At 36.1% G+C, this 25323-nt stretch overlaps 1 protein-coding gene across 3 annotated transcripts in view; it reads left to right on the top strand.

Moving 5' to 3' along the window:
* LOC136029520 (BAR/IMD domain-containing adapter protein 2-like) overlaps nt 1–25323 on the top strand; it is a 178836-nt gene that overhangs the window by 53048 nt on the left and 100465 nt on the right. For all 3 annotated transcript variants that reach the window (XM_065707976.1, XM_065707986.1, XM_065707995.1), the window contains exons 4-5: nt 9733–9794; nt 20605–20676. In XM_065707976.1, the coding sequence (XP_065564048.1) occupies nt 9733–9794; nt 20605–20676 (134 nt within the window). The remainder of the gene's footprint in view (nt 1–9732; nt 9795–20604; nt 20677–25323) is intronic.

Raw genomic sequence — 25323 nt, 5'->3', positions numbered from 1 at the left:
TTTTTTGCAGCTAGTTCTTATCAAATGAAAAATTTTTATAATTCAAAATTGTGAATTTAAGTTTTGAATGTGGCTCCAAAATTAACTGCAGCTTTAAATCATAAATTTTTTTGCAAATATCCGTAATGTGTATAAAATGTTTGTTACCGCCTGCCTCCTCCTCCTCCAGTGGCTTTCAATGAGTGAATGGATTTATTTCCTTCTTAGCTTATCAGAAATTGTTCGTCAGTTAAGACCGAGCTCAATAGTGTGAGTACAAAAAAAGTACAGAGCAGCATTGAAACCTATTACACATATGAAGGAACTTCCAGCCCCCAGCCCCTCAATTTAAAAAAAATTACAAGCTTAAAAGTGAATAAAAACCAATGTATGTCCATTAAAATCAATACAAGAAAAAGAAAAAAAGAACAGAAACAAACTAAGAAATACAAAATAAACAACATAAAAACCTAAATATTCAGTAAAAGGAAAAAAATTGTCAAAGATAAAAAACAAATCAAAAAGAGATGAGTTGAGGTTCAAACGGAATGAAACAATTTGAAGTTGAGTTAAACATTAAAATTGTAAAAAGATTGTAGAAAAACATTCCTACGTCATTCCGTCTTGCACCAAATCAGAATAGCAATAGGGACCTTTTTCCATTCCTCCCTTGGGAGGTGATTCTATCAAGAATCTCAAATGCAGAACTTTCTGTGTTTTCCTAGAAACTTTTGGAGCAGCTGTATCGTCGATCTATATCCATTTAACATTTACGCTTAGCTGAAAGCTGAATAGATTGCTTCAAGTTTTTGTTTAGCCAATGGTTTTTCTGTGCCTTTACAAGAAAGCGATTCAAAAGAAAAACATAAACGAAAATATGGTCATTTTTAAACGGTAAATCTAAATGAATTGACACAAGTATTTATGTTGAGAAACTTGCCACATATAAGCGTGATGTTGCCGTTCCCCTTATCAACCGAAAGTATAGGATGTCCTTGGTGTCATACTGAAAACTAAATTAATAGGTTTACTATGAGATTTTAATTCAGTCAGGTGTTTTCAATACATTTAAAAGACTTTTTTTTTTAAAGATGAGACTATTGATGAAACTTTATCACGTGTTAGCTTTAATTTATTGTTACAAATTTACTGATAGAAACACAACGAATTACTGGAAGTTAAAGAAGCACTAACTCACCGCGTTTTCACTAACTGTGCTCATAAACTAAAAATAACTTCGTTGCATATCAATACTTATTCTAAAGTATTTCTCCACCGAAAAGGAAAAATTGGGTCTGATTGTTATGCAAAAAAGTTTTTGAGAAGATTTGTTTTATACTAGAACAAAATAAAACATAAGAAATAAGAAAAAAGTAAACTCCTTAGTTGACCTCAAGTGCTGTAACGCTTTCCTTTAGATTTAGACCCGTCAGTTATTTTATAATAACAACTTGCTTGGACAATACCTTGTCAAAAAAAACAATTTAGTACTGAAACAGGTATGAATTTGCCATCATTTGTTACTCGTCTAATAGGTGTAGTCGTAATGATGATTAATTAGTTTTTAGTGTCAGTATCGTTCTTTAAATTGCAGTATTAAATAATATATGTTTGGTGTTTTACTTCCTTTGTTGCACTTGAATGTCAATTACTGAGGGAAGAGATCGCTTATTTTCAAGCTTCCTGAGCCGTTTACTCCTGGTCTGACAAATTATAGAACAGTAACAAGAAATAATTCTGTTATTATTACTTCTTCGAGGTTCATTTGAGCTAGCACGTTTATTAGGAATTTTGTCAAAATCTTTGACAAAAAGGAATAATTCACGACCAGTGCACTCAACTAAAGCCAGTGTTTTCGTGTGCTCAAGTGCTTTCACTTTTTTTTTATTGTCTGATTGTCATAATTTTTCTTTCGGTTAATCTGTTTTTCACTCACTTCAGAAAATGATTTTAGTTTACAAAATTTCGAATTTTTTTCATTTTGAAGATTTTTTGAACTATCTCAGAATGCTGGACAACTACTAAACAATTCTATAGCCCTAGAACGCATACTGAACCACAATCTTCGTCGAGCTTATTGTTTGAAATACGGCCAGTCAGAAAAAGTATCCAAAACAATGTTTAGACAATTTTTCTAGATAACTTATCCTCAGACTTTTGGAGCGCCCCCACTTCAGAAACTTACTTGACCAGCTTTCAATATTTTATTCTTGGTTCCCAGGTTACTATTCTTTGAAACTCTTTTTTCGGCTGGGAAAAAACACCCTTGGCAACTTTTGTTGCCAACAATTTCAACTTTTGACATATTCACTACACACACAGTCTTTAGAAATCGTACTACCTTGGTAGGTAAAGCTGTCCACTTTTTAGTTCTTCTCGTTACCCAAAATCACATCTTCGCATTCATTTATTACTAGTCTCAATGGCTTAGTCTTATTATTTTGCTAAGATTTTCACCTAGGACGCTCAAATCATTAGTGTAACCAAAATTTAATAGAGTCTTACTTCCCCACCTGGTCCCATACTCTCCCAAAGACGTTTCTGTGATTCTTAGGATAAAATCCATCAATATGATCCATATAAATGGGGGTAGAATGCAAACCTGCTTAGCTTCTAATTCAATAGGATACCAGCTGCAAATCTTTCTTTCTTTAACCGCAGCAATGTCATTCTCGTATATAGCACTAATCACTTTAATAAATTTATCTAGTATGCCATACAAGGATAGGACCTTCTGTAACTTTTTCACAGTTTAGCATGTTTTCAAAATAACCTGCCTATCTCCCTTTAACTCTTTCTGTTTCACTGGTTATGGCCCCGTTGTTGTTGTAAAAACACCATATTTCTACGTGGAAACCTCTCTATTTGTTTCTATGCTGTGAGTAAAATTCATCTGAGTGGCTATGGTCTCCATCAGCTGGTTTTTCACGGGCATAAACTGCTATGTCTGATAAATTGAAAAACTTTCCGGAAAAAAAATTTTTTCAAAGAAAAGCAATGGTCATATTAAACTTAAGATCAGCAAAAATAAAATGCACACAGTTCAAATTCAAGACGACCAGAAATTACTATTAAAAAATAAATGAAACCCAAAACGGACAGAAATTAAATAATCAATCATAGCAACCAAACATACAACAGACACCATATAAATGTGCAAATAAATCATAAAACGAGTAAAACTTAGATTGAATATGCAAATCAAGCTTTAAGCGAACAAAAAATCTTTTACTATTAAAGAATAAATAAAACCCAAAACGAACAATATTCAAATAAATAATCATTGCAAACAAACTTAAAACAGGTACTAATATAAATGAATAAATAAATCTTAAAACGAGCAAAACTTAAATTTAATATGCAAATCAAGCTTAAAACGACCAAGAATCACTACAAACAGGAGTTTGGATACTGCCTCCTTCCCTTGCTGACAAAGTCCAAAACCTACTGCGTCATTGGTGCTTCACTGAGAACATATGATATTCCAAACATTTTCTTTTGAACTTGTTGCAACATTGAAAATAAAATGAAAAGTCTTGAGAATAGAAGCGTCAAAGCTCTAAATCTGGCCCTGTATTTGATCACTTTTGACTCTTAAAAATGGAACTAGAACTTCCAATTTCTAATCATTTGAGCCCCTCCAAAGTGTATATGACCACCCCTTACACAAAACACTATATTCCTCCGGGGCATAACCCTTGTCCCCGGGCTTCAGGGGGTTTTGTCGAGCCTGAAATTTTTGTTATCTGTTCATTGGACTATTTCTAACAAAACAGCTATCTTAAAATTTGATCAGATCCACTAGAGGAAAAGGGGTTCGGGGGAGGCTAATTACTCTCCAATCGCTTTTGACTCTTAAAAAGGGCACAAGAACTTCCGATTCCCAATCGAATGAGCCCCCTTTAAAGTTTATACGAGCGCCCTTTCCATAAGAAACCAAATATGCCCCCACGGCATCATTTACAACATTTGCCCCCGGGATCTCTGGGTTTTTCGACCTCGGAGTTTTTGCTATTTGGCCTTTGAAGAATTTTTTTTTTAAAAACATAGTTATCTCAAAATTTTTATCGGATACATTTAGGGAAAAAGGCGTGGGGAGGCTAGTTGCCCTCCGATCGCTTTTGACTTAAAAAGGGCAGTAGAACTTCTAATTTACAATGGAATGTGCCACCTCCAAGTTTTAGGACTATTCCTTCCATTTGAAATGCCTAAGGGAAAAAACTTATAAGTAAATAATAAAACATTGAAGCCTTATGGCCATTACTATAGGAAACACTATAGTGTTGCCTCTAACACTCTGCACTTTTTAATTACAAAATGAGCTATTAGCATTCAATTATTAATACCTTCCCAACCTAAACAAGACTTAGCAGCTTCTTGTTCCTCATTAACCTTACTCTCTACTTATGCACCCCATCCTTCCTGCCTGAGTAAAAAAGTTCGATGCCACCTAATTTCCTGATTCCTAAACCTGGTATATTAGTTTGTGAAACTCCTGATTAGTCCAGTCAAGGCATCGGAAAGCGATTTTATTTTAGCGTTGTAACATTTAAATTTGCAATTTTCATATTATTTAAATGAATGAAATTATTTTGGCCTCGGGAACAGCAATGGCCCCAGTAATTTGAAGAGAACAATACACAACCTAGCTATATTTTAGTGAAATTCAAATAAAGGACTCTTTAAATTTAATAAGACTCTAATGTAACGTCACAGGGGAAAACAAAATAGCCCTATCTAGAAAAACGAAACAGCCCAGAACTAGGCTCTCATCATTTTATGTTGTTATAATGCTACTGCTCGAAAATTTCGTATCTGGTTGAACTTTTGCAGTTTAATGCGACTGAGTATCAATTTGCTGGTTTCAGCCTTATTTTTTGTTTTACTTTTTGGGCTAAGTTTAATTGCTTCAGTTCAGTATCTTTCTAATTTACCACTAGTTTCCCAGCAATCTGATTTCCCACTACTTTGTCAAACGCAATATGTGACTTTCGTATTTTTATTCTTTTCATCGGTGATTACGGTGAATGTTAAGAGTTGTCAGATCCATTCAGTCTGGAAGCACTTTTTTTGAGTGTGCTTATCAGAATAATTATTCTAAAGGTTAGGTTTCAAAATCAGCTGTCTAGCCGAAGTATTTCGATCATGTCTTGAAGATATTCAAGTTAGAATTAGTTTCTGAGTTTATGTAATCAACGCAATAGTGTGGGTTATAAACACAAAGAGACTAATATTTTATGCAAAAACAGCTAATTGTTTTTATTATTTTATAATTGAAAAACGTTTTCAAAACAAGGTTTGCCAAACCAAAGTAAGAAAAATAAGACTTCAAACGAGATGAAACTGAGCTATATGACAGGTAAAACATAAAACGAACAGAAAATATTACAAAAAATATGACTACCACCCTTTCAAAAACCCAAACGCTAGAGTTTCATTTGCATTTTAATGAAGGTGATTAGCTTAGTATCCAAGTCTAATTTTACTGATGTTTTCACCAGTTTTTTTTTTTTTTATCTTAGCATAATAATATCTAAATGTACATCGAATTAACAAGAAACAAACAAATAGTTACTTTGAACAAGTGCGTTTTTTACTTTCAGTTCATTTTTAGGTTTTTAAAGGAAATTTTTTGGTTCACTGTTTGTCCTTTGCATGCATTTGATCGAAAACTACAAAGTATTGAAGCGTATATAAAACTTTTAAAACATCACAATTTGCCGTAGTCTGCTTGATCAAACAGTTCGTGGTAACGAACTGTAGTAAGGAGCGATCCGGCTCAATAGTAACCAAAACTCTAAAAAATTGAATTTTGATATCAATAGCTACATCAAAAGAATTGCATTTTAATGCTGATTTTAAATATATAAGTTTTATCAAGTTTAGTTTTACCCATCAAAAGTTAGGAGCCTGAGAAAATTTGCCTTATTTAGGAAAATTAATAGAATCTTAACGAAAATGACACCATCAGATTCAGCGTATCAGAGAACCCTATTGTAGAAGTTGCAAGCTCCTATTTATAAAAATGTGGAATTTTGTTGTTTTTTTTTGCCAGAAAACAAATCACGGGTGCGTGTTTATTTGTTTTTTTTTTTTTTTTTTTTTCTTTTCCCCAGGGGTCATCGTATCAACCAAGTGGTCCTAGAATGTCGCAAGAGGGATCATTCTAACGGAAATGAAAAGTTCTAGTGCCCTTTTTAATTGACCGAAAAATTGGAGGGCATTTAGGCCCCCTCCCACGCTCATTTTTTCCCAAAGTTAACGGATCAAAATTTTGAGATAGCCATTTTGTTCAGCATAGTCGAAAACCATAATAACTATGTCTTTGAGGATGACTTACTCCCCCACAGTCCCTGGGGGAGGGGCTGCAAGTTACAAACTTCGACCAGTGTTTACATATAATAATGGTTATTGGGAAGTGTACAGACGTTTTCAGGGGGATTTTTTTTTTGGTTTTGGGGGTAGGGTTGAGGGGAGGGGGCTATGTGGGAGGATCTTTCCTTGGAGAAATATGTCATGGGGGAAGAAAAATTCAATGAAAAGGGCGCAGGACGAATCTGGTCACGTTAGAAAAAAATGTCAAATTCATAACTTAATATACAATGCTGGGTGTTCGGAGCCTCTCTATTATGGAGTATAATTTGAAAATAACACAACTATACGAGCGATAAAGCATATATACCACAACCATAACTCAACTAACGAAAGAACTGCTAAGAGATAACACAACTATAAAGCGAAAACAGGTGAAAACTAACGGGAAAATAAACGAACTAAGAGGTGGAAGGGGCCCAGAGAAAAAATATGATCCTTTTCCAATTTTGAGCCTAACTTCCGCAAAGGAGTAATAATGTCAGAAGCCCCAAAATACCGAATTATTTTCTTTCAAACAGTTCGTGGCAACGAACTGTAGTAGGAGCGAAGAAGTTTCGAGCTCCTATCGACAAAAATGTGGAATTTTGTATTTTTTGCCAGAAGACAAATCACGGGTGCGTGTTTATTTGTTTTTTGTTTTTTTTTGTTTTTTTCCAAGGGGTCATCGTATCGACCAAGTGGTGCTAGAATGTCGCAAGAGGGCTCGTTCTAACCAAAATGAAAAGTTCTAGTGCCCTTTTTAAGTGACCCGAAAAACTGGAGGGCACCTAGGCCCCCTCCCACGCTCATTTTTCTCCAAACGGATCAAAATTTTGAGCTGGTCATTTTGTTCTGCATAGTCAAAGACCACAATAAATATGTCTTTGGAAATGACTTACTCCCCCACAGTCCCGGGGGGAGGGGCTGCAAGTTACAAACTTCGGCCAGTGTTTACATATAATAATGGTTACTGGGAAGTGTACAGCGTTTTCAGGGAATTTTTTTTGGTTTTGGGGGTGGGGTTGAGGGAAGGGAGCTATGTGGGAGGATCTTTCCTTGGAGAAATATGTCATGAGGGACAAGAAATTCAATGAAAAGGGCGCAGGATTTTCTAAAATTACTATAAAAAAACAATGAAAAAATAAACATGGAAAAGTTTTTTCAATTGAAAGCAAGGAGTAGCATTGAAACTTAAAACGAACAGAGATTATATACGAATATGAGGGGTTCTAAAAATACTTTAGCATAAAGAGCGAGGTATTTAGGAGGAGATAAATACCTCGCTCTTTATGCTATAGTATTTTTAGTAATTTCAACTATTTACTCTACGGCCTCTCAGATTCAGGGGTCATTCTTAAAGAATTGGGACAAAACTTACAATTTATTGCAAAGAGCGAGGTATTAACGAGGGTACAAACCCCCTCGTATACATAATAAAAATATAAGGTTATGAAAGTTTGTTACGTAAGTTAATTCTTAAGTTACGTATATTTTTTACTAATAAAAACGTTCGTTAAAAATTGAAAGTTCTCAAAATTATTTCTCAAAATCTTTTGATCAAAACTAAGAGAAAGCCATTTAGCCAAAAAAGGAATTAATATGCAAATTTCATTTTAATAATTTATGTGTGGAGAGCCAAAATCAAACATGCATTAATTCAAAAACGTTCAGGAATTACATTAAAAAAAAAACTAGTTTTTTTAACTGAAAGTAAGGAGCGACATTAAAACTTAAAACGAACAGAAATCACTCCGTAAATGAAATGGATTGTCCCCTCCGCAATCCCTTGCTCTTTACGCTAAAGTTTGACTCTTTGCCAAAATTCTGCTTTTTAAAACAGTTAAAAACTTTAGCGTAAAGAGCAAGGGATTGCGGAGGGGACAATCCATTTCATATACGGAGTGATTTCTGTTCGTTTTAAGTTTTAATGTCGCTCCTTACTTTCAGTTAAAAAAACTAGTTTTTTTTAATGTAATTTGCTTTTAAGATTCAACTATCTGCAAAGTCAATAATAACTTTTTTAAATTCCTTTCTTAGAATCCTGACCAAAAAGTTGCTCTTGTAATGCTTTGTTGGTAAAGCTGATAAAGGGTTGCTACAACACTTCACTTTGCTTTGCTTGCTTAAATCTAGTTTTAATTTATGTTCGCTTAAGGAGTCATTTATTCATTTATAGGAATCTCTGTTAGTTTTAAGTTTGAATTGATTATTTTTATTTTTTGTTCTGGGTCAGTTATATTCACTCACAGTATTTTCTGGTTGTTTAAAGTTTTACTTATGATCTAACTTATTTGATGCTAAATTTAGCTTATAATATTGCCTTTTTGTTTTCCTCGACAAACATTTTTTCTGGGTAAAACGTCTTATACAGCTAACTTAAGAAGAAGTTTGGAATTGAATGATTCAGCAGCAAACTTTTTCTCTCCAATACTTTAAATAGTTAGACTTTTTCCTGTGTACCATGGAAATTTGTGACACGCGATCAGTTTCCTTGATTAGAGGGCCACTCTGAATTTTCTGGGAAGCAAGGTCACTATAAGCACTAGAATTTGGTTTCGGAAAAAGTATGAGCTATACCCGTTGGTTTTGTCACTACCCCCTTGTTACAATTTTTCGACATGAAGTCCTCTGAGATGACAGAAAAGAAACTAACTTTGTGTGTATGTCAACACTGAAATTAATCATTTAAAAAACAAAGTTTTTCTTCGGAAATTAAGTACATGTAATGATATACCTATGATATACTTGCTATGATATACCTAGAGGACGAACCGAAAAAGGGTACTAAGTTAATATTTTTAAGCCTTCTTCAGGTGAATACACCTAATTTATTGAATAAAACAATTTATATATCACGAGAAAGGCATCAGGGTTTTAGAAATGCCTCGGTTAGGCATGGCCAAAAATCTTTTGAGAACCACTGGTCTAGGGACCAACAAAAATCGATTTGTCCCCGAATGGGAGGCGAGAAAATCGTAAGGAATAAGTTCAGGGAAATGGGAACTTTTTGGGAGGGTGTAAAGAGGGAGAGTTAAAATAGATTGGGATAGCGGAGCAGCGTGCGTGGCTGTGCCGGCCTCAGGCGGCTGGATGATACAGTGAGTTTTTAGTAGTAGTAATAATAGTATTTATGACAGAATGCTTCAGATTTTCTTTTTGTTAAAAAAAAAATATTTTGTTCAAAATGTTCGTACTTTGTATGCATTTCCGTCATCCCAAGGCAAATCTGACCCCCAACTTAATTCTTGCCCTTGTCACAAGTTTTGTTGTGTCTTCTTGTCTTAAATCAAATCAGAAACTGGCATCATTCAAGGATGAAAAGATTCTCTCTCCGTTTGTGTTTCCTTGGCAAATCCTTTGTTTCTGTAGCCTTTTATTGTTTGATTGATTATTTTGCAGGAACACATCTTCAAGAGGTCGTCGAAGTTCAAAAGGAGATACAGGCTCTTCAGCTTAATGTTGTAAGTTTACTTTTCTTGCCCATTCATTTAAAAGAGGTTTTATTTACTTAATGTAAATTTGCTATTTACTATGCTACCTTTTTCTAATTGATTTAGAATATATCCCTCAAATATTCTTTTAAACAGAAAATATCGTGTTACATTATCTTGTGTATGAAGATGCATTTTTTGTAAAAAAAAAATGCATTTTATTTTGATACTATCTTTTATTATGTGCAGTCTGTTACGGTTTTACGAGTCGGAGAAAAAGAATTACCGGAACTTTGGGTCAAATCTCTCGCCCACCCGCTGGATATGGCCTTGCTGGAGTTCCTTATAAATGACAGTGGATCGTAACAAAAGTATACCATTGAAATACCCATTGCCGAAAACTTCACACTTCAGACTTTGCACTTCACACTCAAGCTCAACTTTCCACCTCTATGTACTGAGAAAAATAAAATTACCATTGAAAGCTGATGTTTGTTTAACAGCTTTAATTTCTCAGCGCCTTTATTGCATTCTTCATCTTATGTTCATCCATATATATACATAAATAGTCTTCCATACGAATGTAATTCATGCATTAAATCCTCATCAATCTTAGTATTTATTATGTTCATGTGAACTCCTTCTCACAAAATTTATGAAAAACAAGAGCTAAGAGCTCATATGGCACCTTTGACGAGGCAAGAAGAGCTAAGAGCCAAGAGCTCATATGGCATGAGGTCTAACAAAATTCTAAGAATCAATAGATTGATTTAAAAGGAAAATCAGAGGCTTAATGCCGGTCAGGATTTAAAATAAGAGCTCTGAGTCACGATATCTTTCTAAATATCAAAATTCATTAAGATCCGATCACCCACTCGTAAGTTATAAATACCTCATTTCTTTTAATTTTTCCTCTCCCTTTAGCCCCCCAGATGGTCGAATCTGGGAAAACGACTTTATCAAGTCAATTTGTGCAGCTCCCTGACACGCCGACCAATTTTCATCGTTCTAGCCCGTCCAGAAGCACCAAACTTGCCAAATCACTGAACCCTCCCCCAACTCCCCCAAAGAGAGCGAATCCAGTACGGTTACGTCAATCACGTATCAAGCACATTTGCTTATTTTATCCACCAAGCTTCATTCTGATTCCTCCACTCCAAGCGTTTTCCAAGATTCCCCCCTCCAACTCCCTCCTATGTCAACAGATCTGGTCGGGATTTGAAATAAAAGCTCTGAGACATGAATTCCTTCAAAATATCAAATTTCATTAAGATTCGGTCTCCCGTTCTTAAGTTAAAAATACCTCAATTTTTCTAATTTTTCCAAATTAGCACCCCCCAGCTCCTCCAAAGAGAACGGATCCGTTCCAATTATGTCAATCACGTATCTTCTAAATATCCTTCACGACACAATATCCTTCTAAACATCAAATTTCATTGAGATCCGATCACCCGTTCGTAAGTTAAAAATACCTCATTTTTTTCTACTTTTTCAGAATTAGCCCCCCCCCCAAATACCCCAAAGAGAGCGGATCCTTTCCGGTTATGTCAATCATATATCTAGGACTTGGGCTTATTTTTCTCGCCTAGTTTCATCCCCATACCTCCACTCTAAGTATTTTCCAAGATTTTAGGTTTTCCCCTCCCAACTATACCCCCAATGTCACCAGTGAGGTCAGGATTTAAAATAGCCCCTCTGATACACGATATTCTTCCAAACATCAAATTTTATTAAGATCTGATCAACCGTCCGTAAGCTAAAAAATACTTCATTTTTTCTATTTTTTCCGAAGTAACCGGCCCCACTCCCCACATCTGGTCAAATCGGGAAAACGCCTATTTCTAATTTAATCTGGTCTGGTCCCTGATACGGCTGCCAAATTTCATCGTCCTAGCTTACCTGGAAGTGCCTAAAGTAGCAAAACCGGGACCGACAGACAGACCGACCGACAGACCGACAGAATTTGCGATTGATATAGGTCACTTGGTTAATACCAAGTGCCATAAAAATGAGACTGAAAATATAATTCTGAGGCCCTATTTATATCAGGCCGCTCCCTTATAAAAAAACAAGAGCTAAGAGCTCATATTTATATCAGGCCGCTCCCTTATAAAAAAACAAGAGCTAAGAGCTCATATGGCACTTGTGACGAGGCAAGAAGAGCTAAGAACCAAGAGCTCATATGGTATGAGCTCAAACAAAATCCTAAGAATCAATAGATTGATTTAAAAGGTAAATCAGGGGCCTAATGCCGGTCAGGATTTAAAATAAGAGCTCTGAGTCACGATGTCCATCTTAATATAAAAATTCACTAAGATCCGATCACCCACTCGTAATTTATAAATACCTAATTTTTTCTAATTTTTCCTCTCCCTTTATCCCCCCAAATGGTCGAATCTGGGAAAACGACTTTATCAAGTCAATTTGTGCAGCTCCCTGACACGCCTACCAATTTTCATCGCCCTAGCACGTCCAGAAGCACCAAACTCGCCAAATCACTGAACCCCTCCGCCCAACTCCCCCAAAGAGAGCGATTCCAGTACGGTTACGTCAATCACGTATCAAGGACATTTGCTTATTCTATCCACCAAGCTTCATCCCGATTCCTCCACTCCAAGTGTTTTCCAAGATTTCCCCCTCCAACTCCCCCCAATATCAAAAGATCTGATCGGGATTTGAAATAAGAGCTCTGAGACATGGATTCCTTCTAAATAAAAATTTCAAATAAATAGCCCAATTTTCACGTTTTCCAAGAATTTCGGTTTCCCCCTCCAACTTCCCCAATGTCACAGGATCTGGTCGGAATTTAAAATTAGAGCTTTGAAGCACAAGATCCTTCTAAATATCAGATTTCATTAAGACCTGGTCACCCTTTCGTAAGTTACAAATACCTCAGTTTTCAAAACTAGCCCCCCCCCCCAACTCCACCAAAGAGAGCAAATCCGGTCCGGTTTTGTCAGTCACGTATCTTAAACAGGTTTTTTATTCTTCCCATCCCGTTTCATCCTGATCTCACCGCTTTAAGTATTTTCTAAGATTTCCGCCCCCCCCCCAATGACGCCGGATCCAGTTGAGATTTAAAATAAGAGATCTGAGTTACGAGGTCCTTCTAATATGAAGTTTCATGAAGATCCGATCACTCCTTCGTTAGTTAAAAATACGTCATTTTTTCTAATTTTTCAGAATTAACCCCCCCCCCCCCCAATACAGCAGATCCATTCCAATTATGTAAATCACGTATCTAAGACTTCGGCTTATTTTTCCCACCAAGTTTCATCCCGATCCCTCCAATCTAAGCGTTTTCCATGATTTCAGGCTCCCCCACCCCAAACTCCCCCAATGTCACCAGATCCGGTCGGGATTTTAAATAAGAGCTTTGGAATACTATATCCTTCTAAATAACAAATTTCATTGAGATCCGATCACCCATTCGTAAGTTAAAAGTACCTCATTTTTCTAATTTTTCAGAACTAACCCCCCCCCCCAACTGCCCCAAGGAGAGTGGATCCGTTCCGGTTATATCAATCACAAACGTTTTACCAGTACCTCCTGGCGCATCCAAAAAGAAAATTTCTCCAACGTTGTTATCGACACAATGCACTATCGTATCATAAATGTCTTTTTGTTCCGACGTTAACTTGGAAATGTTATCTTGTACATACGACAATAGATCACTCGTACTGTAACTTGGTTCACGATCCAATTCTACACATGTCGAAACAGCAGCGGTACACTTAGGTGAAGGCATTCCCAAATGCTGAAGAGGTTTGTTTGCCATACATACGCACAAATCTTCTATAATAACTAAAGTGTAGTTATAAATTTCTGATGTAAAATCAAAAGTCATATCTGACGCCTCTAACCATTTTCGATGGAGTATATCTTCGGACATTTTTGATTTATATTTTCCCCATAACTCTGTAGGAGCTGAAGGAGAGCAAGTTGTTAGAATGATTCCAAACAATGCACGAATTTGACTTGGAGTTGACGTTTCGCACGCGTCATTGATGCAGTTATCCCAGTGTTGGTCATTCTCCAATAAATTCAGAGCTTGGCATGCACTACGGTAAGTGTCATGTATATTACCGTTTACAGTTCTCAAATACTCAAAGGACGTCGGACCGTGTACATTCACCAAAAGCAGGCGTAGAAAGAAGCATTCATGTTGATTGGGGTGAACGGTGTAGAGTCTTCCTATTGTGGTATCTTTGAAGATGGTAGGTTGGCCGTCGACTGACTTACCCTGTTTTCGACGTTCAAATACTTTATTTTTAGTATTCCACGTGTAATACGAAGGTACTTCAGTATACAGCAGTTTTTTTGCAAAAGAATCATTTTTGCATAGCGAAAAGAAAGCAGTTAACTTTGTATCCGGTGGATTCAGGGCTCTTTGTTACACGTTGGATTCCGAAAAATAAACACGTTGACCATTCTGTAAATGTACCGCTAAGTGAACAACAGCTGGACTACGTTCATGTATCGGAAATGAAAGAATTCGCCAAGCAGCTCCATTACTGCTTATGTATCTTTTAGCCTGATATTGTACGATTTCGTCGATATCTTTGATTTCGGACTGCAAGCCAAAAACTGCCTATCACTGCCTTTGTTGACGTATTTACATATGTATTTGATTGCCTTTACGGAGTTACATTATTCAACGTTTATGTTTGCATTAAATGTTTTTGATAATAATGGGGAATATTGAACAACCCACTGGTTATCTACTTCGATGGTGGTACCGTTACGCTTCTTTATTATTGTTGTTTTATCGCCATCTTCAGTAGATCTTCTTCTATATTGTTGGCAACCATAATTGCCAGTAATTGTGTTGGGTACTGAAAGTCGAGGATATTGCTTTGTGCACCTTCCTTTGGCCATGCATGGTGAATTTTCATTCAGTGAACCGCAAGGTCCATGTATCATATTTTTTACAACAATATCATATAACCCCTTATCGACATTTTCATCAGGTATTTCAGCGGAAATCACATCATCAATTTTGTTCGAAGTAATTTTATTATGTAGCCAGATTAGTATATGTGCGTGTGGCAAACCTCGTTTTTGCCATTCCACTGAGTACATCCAGCATCGCACTGACCCAAACACTTCAAGTTTTACTGCGTAGTTTATTAGTGATTTCAACTTTTGCCCGACGACACGGGCCGTAATGTCATGTCTATGAACCGCCGATTGTCCTTGAAGTAAAAGCTGCTGTATCTCGTCCCAAGATTGATTACATGTAAATGTAATAAATAAATCTGGACGACCATAGAGACGAACATACGCAATAGCATCTTGAGCATATTCATGCATATGACGGGGACTGCCAGCATATGACGAAGGTAAAATCGTTAATTTTCCAACGTTTGTGGTATTACCGTCATTTACAACTGCATCTCGCAAATGAATGTATTGTTCAGAGCGGAGCTTGGTCTGATTCAGGCGGATATATAGCAAACGTTCTGATTCAATTTTAGCATACATATCAACGACATATTGGTGAAACAATTGACGGCATTTTAAAATATAATTGACTTCATCCTGCCGAATCATTAGTCTATAGGAATAATAATGCATTGCACTGCATTTCTTATTCATTTCTTTGTTAGTGGCTGGATTCATCAATTTAATATTAAAGTGATAGCCGTCGGCTCCATCCCAAAAAATGATAGGATATTGAAGGGCATCGTAGCATCGATGAGTTTCAGCAATTCTTAACAACTGAGCGTTTCGCTTATGAAGAATAATATCTCGAGGTAAAAACTGATCACCGACCATGACGATTGCCACTTCGTCGATAGTTGGAGCATTGTATCTACGCACATGTTGGCCAGGAGGCGTTTTGTCAGCGGAAATAACAATTTTATGCGTATCAGTAGGCATCAAATCGATGGCTGTTTTGAACAGACGCACTAAATTATTATTTTCGTGGAAAAGATGTTGCAATTGGGAAACGATTGTCCTTTCAACGTTGGGAGAAATTTCGCAACGTGCATTCAATTCAGAATTTCTATCACTGATGAAGTACAATTGTAAAAATTTATTATTCTCGCCTGAGAATGGTACGAGGGACCCTGCTCTATGATAAATTTGCCCTTTTACTTTGAAAGTAGACATAAATTGATCCGGATTTTCGATTTGGGCTCCAAACGACGTCATTTGGAAACATGAGTTATATTTTCTGATCTGTGATAAAAAACGCTTAGACTCTGACGTAGTTCCAGTAAGCAAAGTCTTCAATGGCTCCCTTGATGCAGCCAATAGAGGAAGTTTAACTTTTCCTGAGGCGCAACACATTCCCATTGTTTCACCATTGAATTTCAAGGCCTTGCAATAGGGACAAATTTTAGACATAGTCCCGATTTGAACACATCTACTCAAGCTATAATCATCGACTGGGCTGTACCTGAATGCCAGGCGATAACTTTCAGGTTGCTCTGATTCCTCGGCACGCTTTCTTTTCTTACTTTCTCTATCAGCAGCAAGCCTGATTTCTTGCTGTTCTTGTAATTCCTCGGCACGCCTTCTTTTTTCACTTTCTCTTTTAGCAGCAAGTCTGCTTCCGCGTTGCTCTGGTAGTTCCTCGGCACGCTTTCCGTTCTTTTTTTCTCTATCAGCCTCAAGCCTGTTTCCTTGCTGTTCTTTTGATTCCTCGGCACGCTTTCTGTTCTTTCTTTCTCTATCAGCCTCAAGCCTGTTTCCTTGCTGTTCTTTTGATTCCTCAGCACGCTTTCTGTTCTTTCTTTCTCTATCAGCCTCAAGCCTGTTTCCTTGCTGTTCTTTTGATTCCTCGGCACGCTTTCTTTTCTGACTTTCTCTATCAGCAGCAAGTTTTTTGGCATAGACTCTTTGAGCATCTTCATCGGCTTTTGCCATGGTAAGTTCATCAGTCATTGTAAACTTAAACATTAATAGATTTCTACGTGAACATATGTCTTAAATATCTTGAATGACGTCACCGTCAAAGCAAAAATGACGACAACTAATTTCATGACGTCAGTCAACACAGAAACATGACGTCACCTGATCCACAGACAGACACACAGACAGACAACTTATTTTTATATATATAGATATATATGTTTTTAATTACGTAAAACTTGCGAATATACAATATTCTTCGCTGTCCCATTGTCTGTGCATATAAATAGATTGTCAGGTTTACCGACTCTTGAACATGCAAAATATAATTTTCCATGGGAAAACAATCCGTATTCAGATCTATACCGCATTTTTCTAATGATTGCCTTTGGGCTTTGTTGGTGATAGTTGCTAATCGAATATTCCCTGTGTCCCCGTCGTCATTTATATATCCCCAATGTGTCCTTCCGGCGTCCCGTGACCAGAAAATCTTCAATCATAACTAAAGTGCAGTTATAAATTTCTGTTGAAAATTCCAAGGTCATATCTGACCTTTCTAGCCGTATTCGATGGAGCATATTCTCTTCCATTTTCGATTTTTATTTCCCCCATAACTCTGTAGGAGATGAAGGAGAGCAACTTTTGCCGGAAGACACGAGCCGTAATGTCATGTCTATGAACCGGCGATTGTCCAGGATGTAAAAGTTGTTGTATCTAATCCCAAGATGGATTATATGTAAATGTAATAAATGACGAATCATTAATCTATAGGCATAATATTTCATTGCGCTGCATTTCTAATCCATTTCTTTGTTAGCGGCTGTATTTATCAATTTAATATTAAAGTGATAGCCGTCGGCTCCATCCCAGCCTACCCTAGCTTATAAAGAATATTATCTCGAGGTAAGAACTGATCGCCGACCATAACGATTGCCACTTCGTTGATAGTTGCGTATCAGTAGGCATCAATTCGATTGCTGTTTTGAACAGAAGCACTAAATTATTATTTTTGTGGAAAATATGTTGCAACTGGGAAACGATAGTCCTTTCAACGTTTTTTTTTTATCATCGGTATCACTTTCAAGTTGTTTGGTTTGTTTTACCTTGGCTTGTCTTTCGTCACTATGAAAAACATATCGCCGAATCTTTGTTTTTTTAACTAAAATCTGGTAGGCATTGATGACCTTATCCAAATCAAAATCCCAAACCCAATCATCATCGCTATCATTTTCAGTTTTGATACGTTTTGACTCTCGCTGTCCAGGTTGATTTTCATCTAACTGCGCGGTTTTGCGTTCTTTAGCCGCAAGCCTTTTGGCATGAACACTTTGAGCAGCTTCCTCGGCTGTTTCTTCTGCCATTGTAGGATTTATACTAAAATTTCTCTTTGAATTAACTATTTGAGCAGCTTCCTTGGCTGTTTCTTCTGTCATTTTTAAGATCTATACTAAAAATTTATCTTTGAAATGCCTTCTTATATACTTATAATGACGTCATATACAAAGCCTTTGACGTCATATACAAACATACAAAATACATACATGACGTCATAATGCTCAATCCTTATAATGACGTCAGTGGACAAACATGACGTCAGTCAACCAACAACTTATTTTTATATATATAGTAGCTGTTGGGGTGGCGCTTCGCGCCACCCCAACACCTAGTTGGTGGGGGCGCTTCGCGCCCAAGCGCGTAAGTCGTTACGCGCCATATTAGTTACGCGCCATTGTAGTTGTGTCCCTATGTCCCACCTGTGAATATATATATATATATATATATATATATATATATATATGTTTTTAACTACGTAAAACTTGCGAATATACAACATTCTTTGCTGTCCCATTGTCTGTGCATATAAATAGATTGTCAGGTTTACCGACTCTTGAACATGCAACATATAATGGTCCATGGGAAAACAATCCGTATTCAGATCTATACCTCATGATTCTAATGATTGCCCTTGAGCTTTGTTGATGGTGATTGCTAATCGACCATTCCCTGAGTCGCCATCGTCATTTATATATCCCCCTGTGCACCCCGGCGTCCCCTTTGTAGTTATGTCCATGTGTCCCGGTCGTCATTTATATTCCCTGTGTCCCGGTCGTCATTTGTGTCCCGGTGTCCCAGTCTGTGATTTCTCTTTGAGCGTCCCGGGCGTCATTTATATTCCTTGTGTCCCGGTGTCCCGGTCGTCATTTATATCCCCCTGTGCCCCTGGCGTCCCCGTTGTAGTTGTGTCATTTATATTCCCTGTGTCCCGGTCGTCATCCCGGTACACATTCGTTTTTGAATTGGTATATGATGAAATAAATTTTTAATTTTTTCCCTTTTTTTCCTTTTAGTTTTTTTTTATTGGTTTTGACCTTTTTTAGGTTTTTTAGTTTTTTTCTTTTTTCTTTTTAGTTTTTTTTTGAAGTTTTTATCTTTTTAGTTTTTTTATTTTTATTTATATTTTTTTAGTTTTCTTTTTCTCCTTTATTTTTCAGTTTTTTTCCTTTTTTTAGTTTTTTTTTCTTTTTTAGTTCTTTTAGTTTTTACCTTTTTTATTTTTTTTTAGTTTTTTAGATGAAATTTTTTTTTAGTTTTTTACCTTTTTTTCTTTTTAGTTTTTTATTGGTTTTTATCTTTTTTTAGCTTTTTTATTTTTTTTTTCGTTTTTTCTTTTTACTTTTTTTTTAGTTTTTATCTATTTTATTTTTTTTATTTTTTTTTTTAATTTTATTAGTTTTCTTTTTCTCTTCTATTTTTCAGTTTTTTCTTTTTTTTAGTTTTTTTTTAGTTTTTTAAGTTTTTTTCCTTTTTTTAGTTTCTTTAGTTTTTTTAGTTTTTCGGCTTTTTTATTTTTTTTTATTAGTTTTTAGTTTTTTTTGTAGTTTTTGCCTTTTTTTAGTTTTTTCAGTTTTTTTTTAGTTTTTAGTTTTTTACCTTTTTTAGCCTAACCAGGATTTGAACCTGGGACCTTCATTCTCCGTTCTGACACCCTCTCTCACCGAGTGACTACTCCAGCATGTTCATTTTGGTGTTTTAAATGGTATATAATTAACCAAATTAATGTGTTTTACAATATACTAAGCATCGTCATAACAAAAATGACGACAACTAATTTCATGACGTCAGTCTACACAGAAACATGACGTCACCTGATCCACAGATCCACAGACAGACAACTTATTTTTATATATGTAGATATAGATTCTTTTCAAATGAGCGCTTAAAAAGCTCTCTTGGGTGTTCCAGTGCTACGCTAGCACTGGGGCAAAAGAAAAACAAAGAGGACACAACAGTGCTACCAATTCAAAGAAGTTATTTCCCTTGTTGTTCGTGCCAGGGCAAGGTCAATTTCCTGCATTGGCTTTTCAGCCCATGGCATTTCAATGGTGGACTTTCTGTTTCGATCTGAAACCATTTTCTAGCCGTTTTAGGTTATTTTTTTCAAAATTCAACATAAATTCATTTTTGAAATAACATTTTACTGTCAAGACTAATCGATTTAATAGTTACCACACCATTTTTGAATCAGCTGCAAATGACAATCTTTTTCACTAGTTATTTTTTTTTTAATGCGTTTTTTAAGTTTTTTCTACCTTGAGCCGTGGTTGCTTCTTTACTAGGCTGCAGATGCCGGTGGAACTATGATATATTACTATCAAAACTTTGTTTTGAGTTTCAGTTACTATTAGCATCACTTACTATTTACTTACAATTTGTTACTACAAACCGTTTGCTCATTAGTCGTGTAATGTCCAATAAGAAAAGCAAACTCTTGTGAAACCATATATTTGTGAAATCTTCGTGAATGAATAAAAGACTCAGTAGTGATTAAATTATTACAACCTTGAAACATCTTTACGATGTTACTAAAGACTGCTTTCTCTCAAGCTTTCACTTTTAGAAAAAAATATTTGGGGCCATTTTGCTGTTTTCCTTGCATACACCTTTTTAAGGATTTGGTTATCTCACTTTTTATTTATAGCTGAAAGCCTTTTACTTGGATCTACTAGTCCCTCTTGAAGCAAATTTGGAAAAGGATGGAAAGGCCATTCAGGTAAGAAAACCAATATTTTTTAGAAAATTTTCATGGAAAGACAACACGATCAACTTGGAAAAACTTAAAATAAAGTAAAGGCTTAAAATAAAGTCAGGGATTACTAATCATAATCCTTTTTTTGGAACTAATGAACATTCTCCCAAATTTGCTTTATTTTTTCTGGGTCTCTAAAAGTGGCTACAAAAGTAACTACATTTATGACAGCTTCTGGTACCTTTTCGCACTTATATTTGTAAAGTTCTATCGTAATTTTCATTTGTAAATGATTATTATAATTTCATATATATGCCTGTATGAAACGTATTTGTTCTTTCTTGTTCGGATTGATATTTACTCAGGATATGACTTCTAAAAATTGCATCCTCAAATTTGCCAGCGGTCAAAACTTTCTTAATCTAGTGGGACCTATCGCTGTTCAGTTTAGAGACAGCTAGAGAGACTGAAGGATTTTGGGCTCCAAGGAAAAAATCAGTAAAGTAGTCGCTGCCAAGTTCATTCTTAAACATAAGTAATTTATTTTCATTTTTACTGTTGACCAGCAGAAACACTTTTCTCGATCCCAACTGGAAAAGTTCGTGATAAGTTGAAATTTGGGTGAGGTCTAGTCTGCTAGTAGATTGTCTTAGTGTATCTTTAAACTAGGTCTATGTGTGTCCATGTACCCTAACTTTGTTCATATCGTACCACCCGCTTTCTCAAAATGTGCAGCTAAGCGAACCAGTAAAGGTTCCCTCATAATCTTCTTAGATACCGAAAGAACTGAAGCATCGGACGCTGTATTTTCCCTGCGAAAGATGCGTCTTATTTTCATATTAGCGCCATTTTTCGAGAATATGGTATAATTTGAACCTGAGGTCATACAATGCAGTTTGTTGAGGCTAATTGTCGCAATATACGTTATACGTTTCCATTCTTTCTCTTCAAATTAGCCAAAAATTGATTTTTGAACATTCTGGATAAAGCTCGCTATTCGTTTTGAAGTTGTTTGAGCTTCTTTTCTATAAAATGTTCTATGTAGGTCTTCATGTAAAATTCCTGTCTCGTCTATAATATCCGCTCCGAAATCGTGGTTTAATGATCCACTTCAAGTTTAAATGAGGGAGAATGACATGTTTCTTGTAGTGTAGTGTTTGGTAATAGGATAAGCGGTTATACATTGAATATAGAGGACAATTGCATCGATGCAGAGGTCGTGTCTAGCATTTTAGGGCTATCTGGATTGCATTTTGTATAGCGCTTGTTGCAGAATACTAACCCACATTAAATAGCTCTTTCTATGAAGGTTTAGTTGTCCTAATTCATAATTACTCTAATTACGATGGGTTCTATCATTTCCGTTCTGATACTGTACGCTAAAGAAGGTTTACTCAAGCAGTAAATACGCTGCAGTTGGTACAACTCCAAGAGGGTGTTACTAAATTCCAAGAAAACCAGGGCTTCCACTTGTAGGGAGATTACCCATATTTAGGGAGGATTCACTTCTTTTAGGGACGCTTATTTGAATACAGGGACAAAAGGAAATCTGGAGTAAAGTAAGGGTTTTCAGGAAAATCTGGGGTAAAGTAAGGATTTTCAGTGAAAGTTTGATTTCACTGAAAGGTTAAGTGCACAGTTTGACATGGTTAAGTGTAGTGATGGATCAGCCGAGGGTCTGACTAACTTCAACAAACAAGTCATTAAAAAAAAACTCGATTCCCTGGCGAAATATTGTTGGATTTAATGCAGATACTACTAAAGTCATGTTAGGAGCCAATAGATCAGCTTCAACGCTAATGAAAGCCATGGTGCCTCATATCTTGAATGTGAGATGATCGTGCCATCTTATTCGCTTATGTTCATCCTATACATGCTTGTCACTTCCCAAGACACTAGAAGACTAGGCACGAAATATCTATGCCTACTTTTCCAGGAGTGCTTCTAGGCGATATAAGTATGCCAAATTTAAGAAGTTCTTTGATGCAAAGCACTCTCAATTCTTGCACCAGGACAGACCCGTTGGATGTCCCTTCAGGCCTGCATAAAGAGGCTTATTTAGCACCGGATTGCTCCTATTCATTATTTCATAGAAACCACGTTTGACGACCCAACTATAACCAATGACCTTATCTTGCCGACATTACAAAGCGAGTTTACAAAGCCATACCTTGAATTTATGGACTACTTTTTTGGCCTCTCTAATGATTTCAACACAGTTTTTCAATCCGAGCTTCCACTTTTTTATTCCTTAAAGGCAAGTGTCATCAAACTTGTGAATGATGTGGCGTCTAACTTCATGGAACTAGACTATATTTGCAGTTTTGGTTTGTTTACCGAACTGAATCCTTACCTTTCAAGTGAGTCCTTGCCTTTAAACCAGACACATGTGGAAATAGCTGCAATCGATCCAATGCAAAAACTCGTAGATGATCGAGAGCCAATGATAATGTTGATCTCTTTTACCGATCTTGTCGAAATTATTATATAGTCCTAATCAAGCAGATTCAAGACCGTTTCAAGTTTGAAGACGAAATTTTAGACATTATGGCATTGGTTGAACCAAAGAATGCAAGAAATTTGAAGCCAAAATCTCTAAGGCCACTATTTGCGAGATTTCCTGTTCTAACAGAAAGGTGTTGCGTCCAAAAAACGGAGTACCAGCTGAACGTTTGTTTAGTCTCATGAAATTAATCAAAACAGACATCCAAAATAGTTTCGAGAATGTCACACTAGTCTTATTTATTCGAGTCAGTTACTGGTTGAATAACGAAGATAAAACTTCATCAACAGTCAGCATACCAAAAGCTGTTGCTGGCTTCAAGACGAAAGCAAACACTACGGGTGATGAAGTGCTGGAGATGACACTTACTTGAACTTTATTATGTGCTCTCGATGGTGTAAAAGATTTTATGTTTATCATTATCTAAAGTAAAAAATAACACTTTGAATCTATGTTACGTTTTTCGTGTAGATTGTATGGAAATCTAAGACAAAATATTTCTTTTTTCTAGGGAGACAAATAGGGAGAAATCATACCTAAGACGAAGAATTTTAGGGAAAATTGATATAAAAATAGGGAAAATTGAAACCGAAAAGTGGAAGCCCTGTTGAAAACATCCGCGAGGCATAGCAAATCTGAGGCGAGATAAGTTTGAGTGTAATTCTATAGTTCGCTGCAATTCAACTTATTACAAACTTTATGATCCAATTCTTAGTCTTTGTCTTGAATCACCGTTTCTATCAAATGACTGTAAAAAGCTTCTTTGCCTGGCAGTGTTTTTTCTTCATCACAATGAAATGCATCCATATAAGAGTATGGAAACATGCATTTGCGATTGAGTGGGAAAAATTTCTCGTCTAATGGAAATTTCGTCAAGAAACGGAATTTTGCTTCTTTGAGTTTCGACGAAGACACATTCTTTTTTAAACCACGGTTAAATATCCATCAAGTCCAGCCTTATATACGCTTGCTTTTACTAGAGTGACAAATGGTAAATACTACAAAAGAAAAGTTACGTTAATAAACTAAAAAACATTCCCACATAATGGTGACCGGATGTCTACGAGCACATTGTTCTCCGCGCGCTATTCATAGTTTTACCGACTTGATTTAGTTTCTTCTGAGCTCCTTTGGTCCCTTTCATTTACCTTTACTGCCTTCAACTTTCTTTAGTCCTTTCTTACCCTCCAAGTTCGTTTGGTCTCCTTAAGACTCCGCTAGTCTTTTCTAACTTTTTTAGTTTATTTTGGCTTTATGTAATCCGCTTGGACTTTACTTAATTTCTCCTAAACTTTTTTTTATTTCTTTGACCTTCCTCGATCCCTTCTGACAATTATAGTCCCTTACTAGTTCCTTCAGCCCCTTTTGACTTCCTATAGTCCTTTGTAACCATCCTACGTTGTTTGGTTCTTTTAAGTCATCTATCACGCCTTTTGACTTTATAGTCTTTACCGACACCCAACGTCCTTTAGTTCTTTTCGGATTTCTTGGTCGAATTTGGCCCTCATTTCGAAGTATACGACTCTATTTTCCGTTATTTACAATCCTGTCTCTCTTCTTTCTTAGTATCATCTGGCCCTCTTTCCTTCCTATACGGCTTGTTTCCCCTTCATATTTTTCTTTTATAAAGGCACAGTGAGCAAGGTGCATGGCTTTCTTTACAGCCCGTTTGAGTTTTTCAAGTCATCCTCTGCTTTCCCTATCTTACTTTTTGGTGAGATTACGCTTTTCAACGCAGAGCTGACTGATCTCCTCTATAATCCAAGACTTCTAGTCAGTCTTTTGTAGACCGGCATCAGAGACAGACGGCATCAAGGAGAGAACAGAATCACAGACAATCTGTGCATTGCTAGTTTAAGCATAATAGCTAAAGTATACACTTAAGCATAATTAAATGAAGAAACATTGCTTAGCTGTTCTTAAAAACTTACTAGCAAAATTTTTCTTATAAAAATCTCCAAAAATCTCTCCAATAGAGTTTACAAAGCTTATTATCATTCTCCTTTAGAATTAAATAATAAAAAAACAAGTTTTTTTTTAACTGAAAGTAAGGAGCGACATTAAAACTTAAAACAAACAGAAATTACTTCGTATATGAAAACAGCTGCTTCCTCATCAACGCCCCGCTCTTTACGCTAAAGTTTGACAATTTCTCTCAACTCTATTTT

The sequence above is a fragment of the Artemia franciscana genome, chromosome 1 (genome assembly GCF_032884065.1).
Source record: "Artemia franciscana chromosome 1, ASM3288406v1, whole genome shotgun sequence".
NCBI classification, from domain to species: Eukaryota; Metazoa; Arthropoda; class Branchiopoda; order Anostraca; family Artemiidae; genus Artemia; species Artemia franciscana.
The sequence above is the reverse complement of the archived record's forward strand: the minus strand, read 5'-3'. Positions and strand labels throughout refer to the sequence as shown.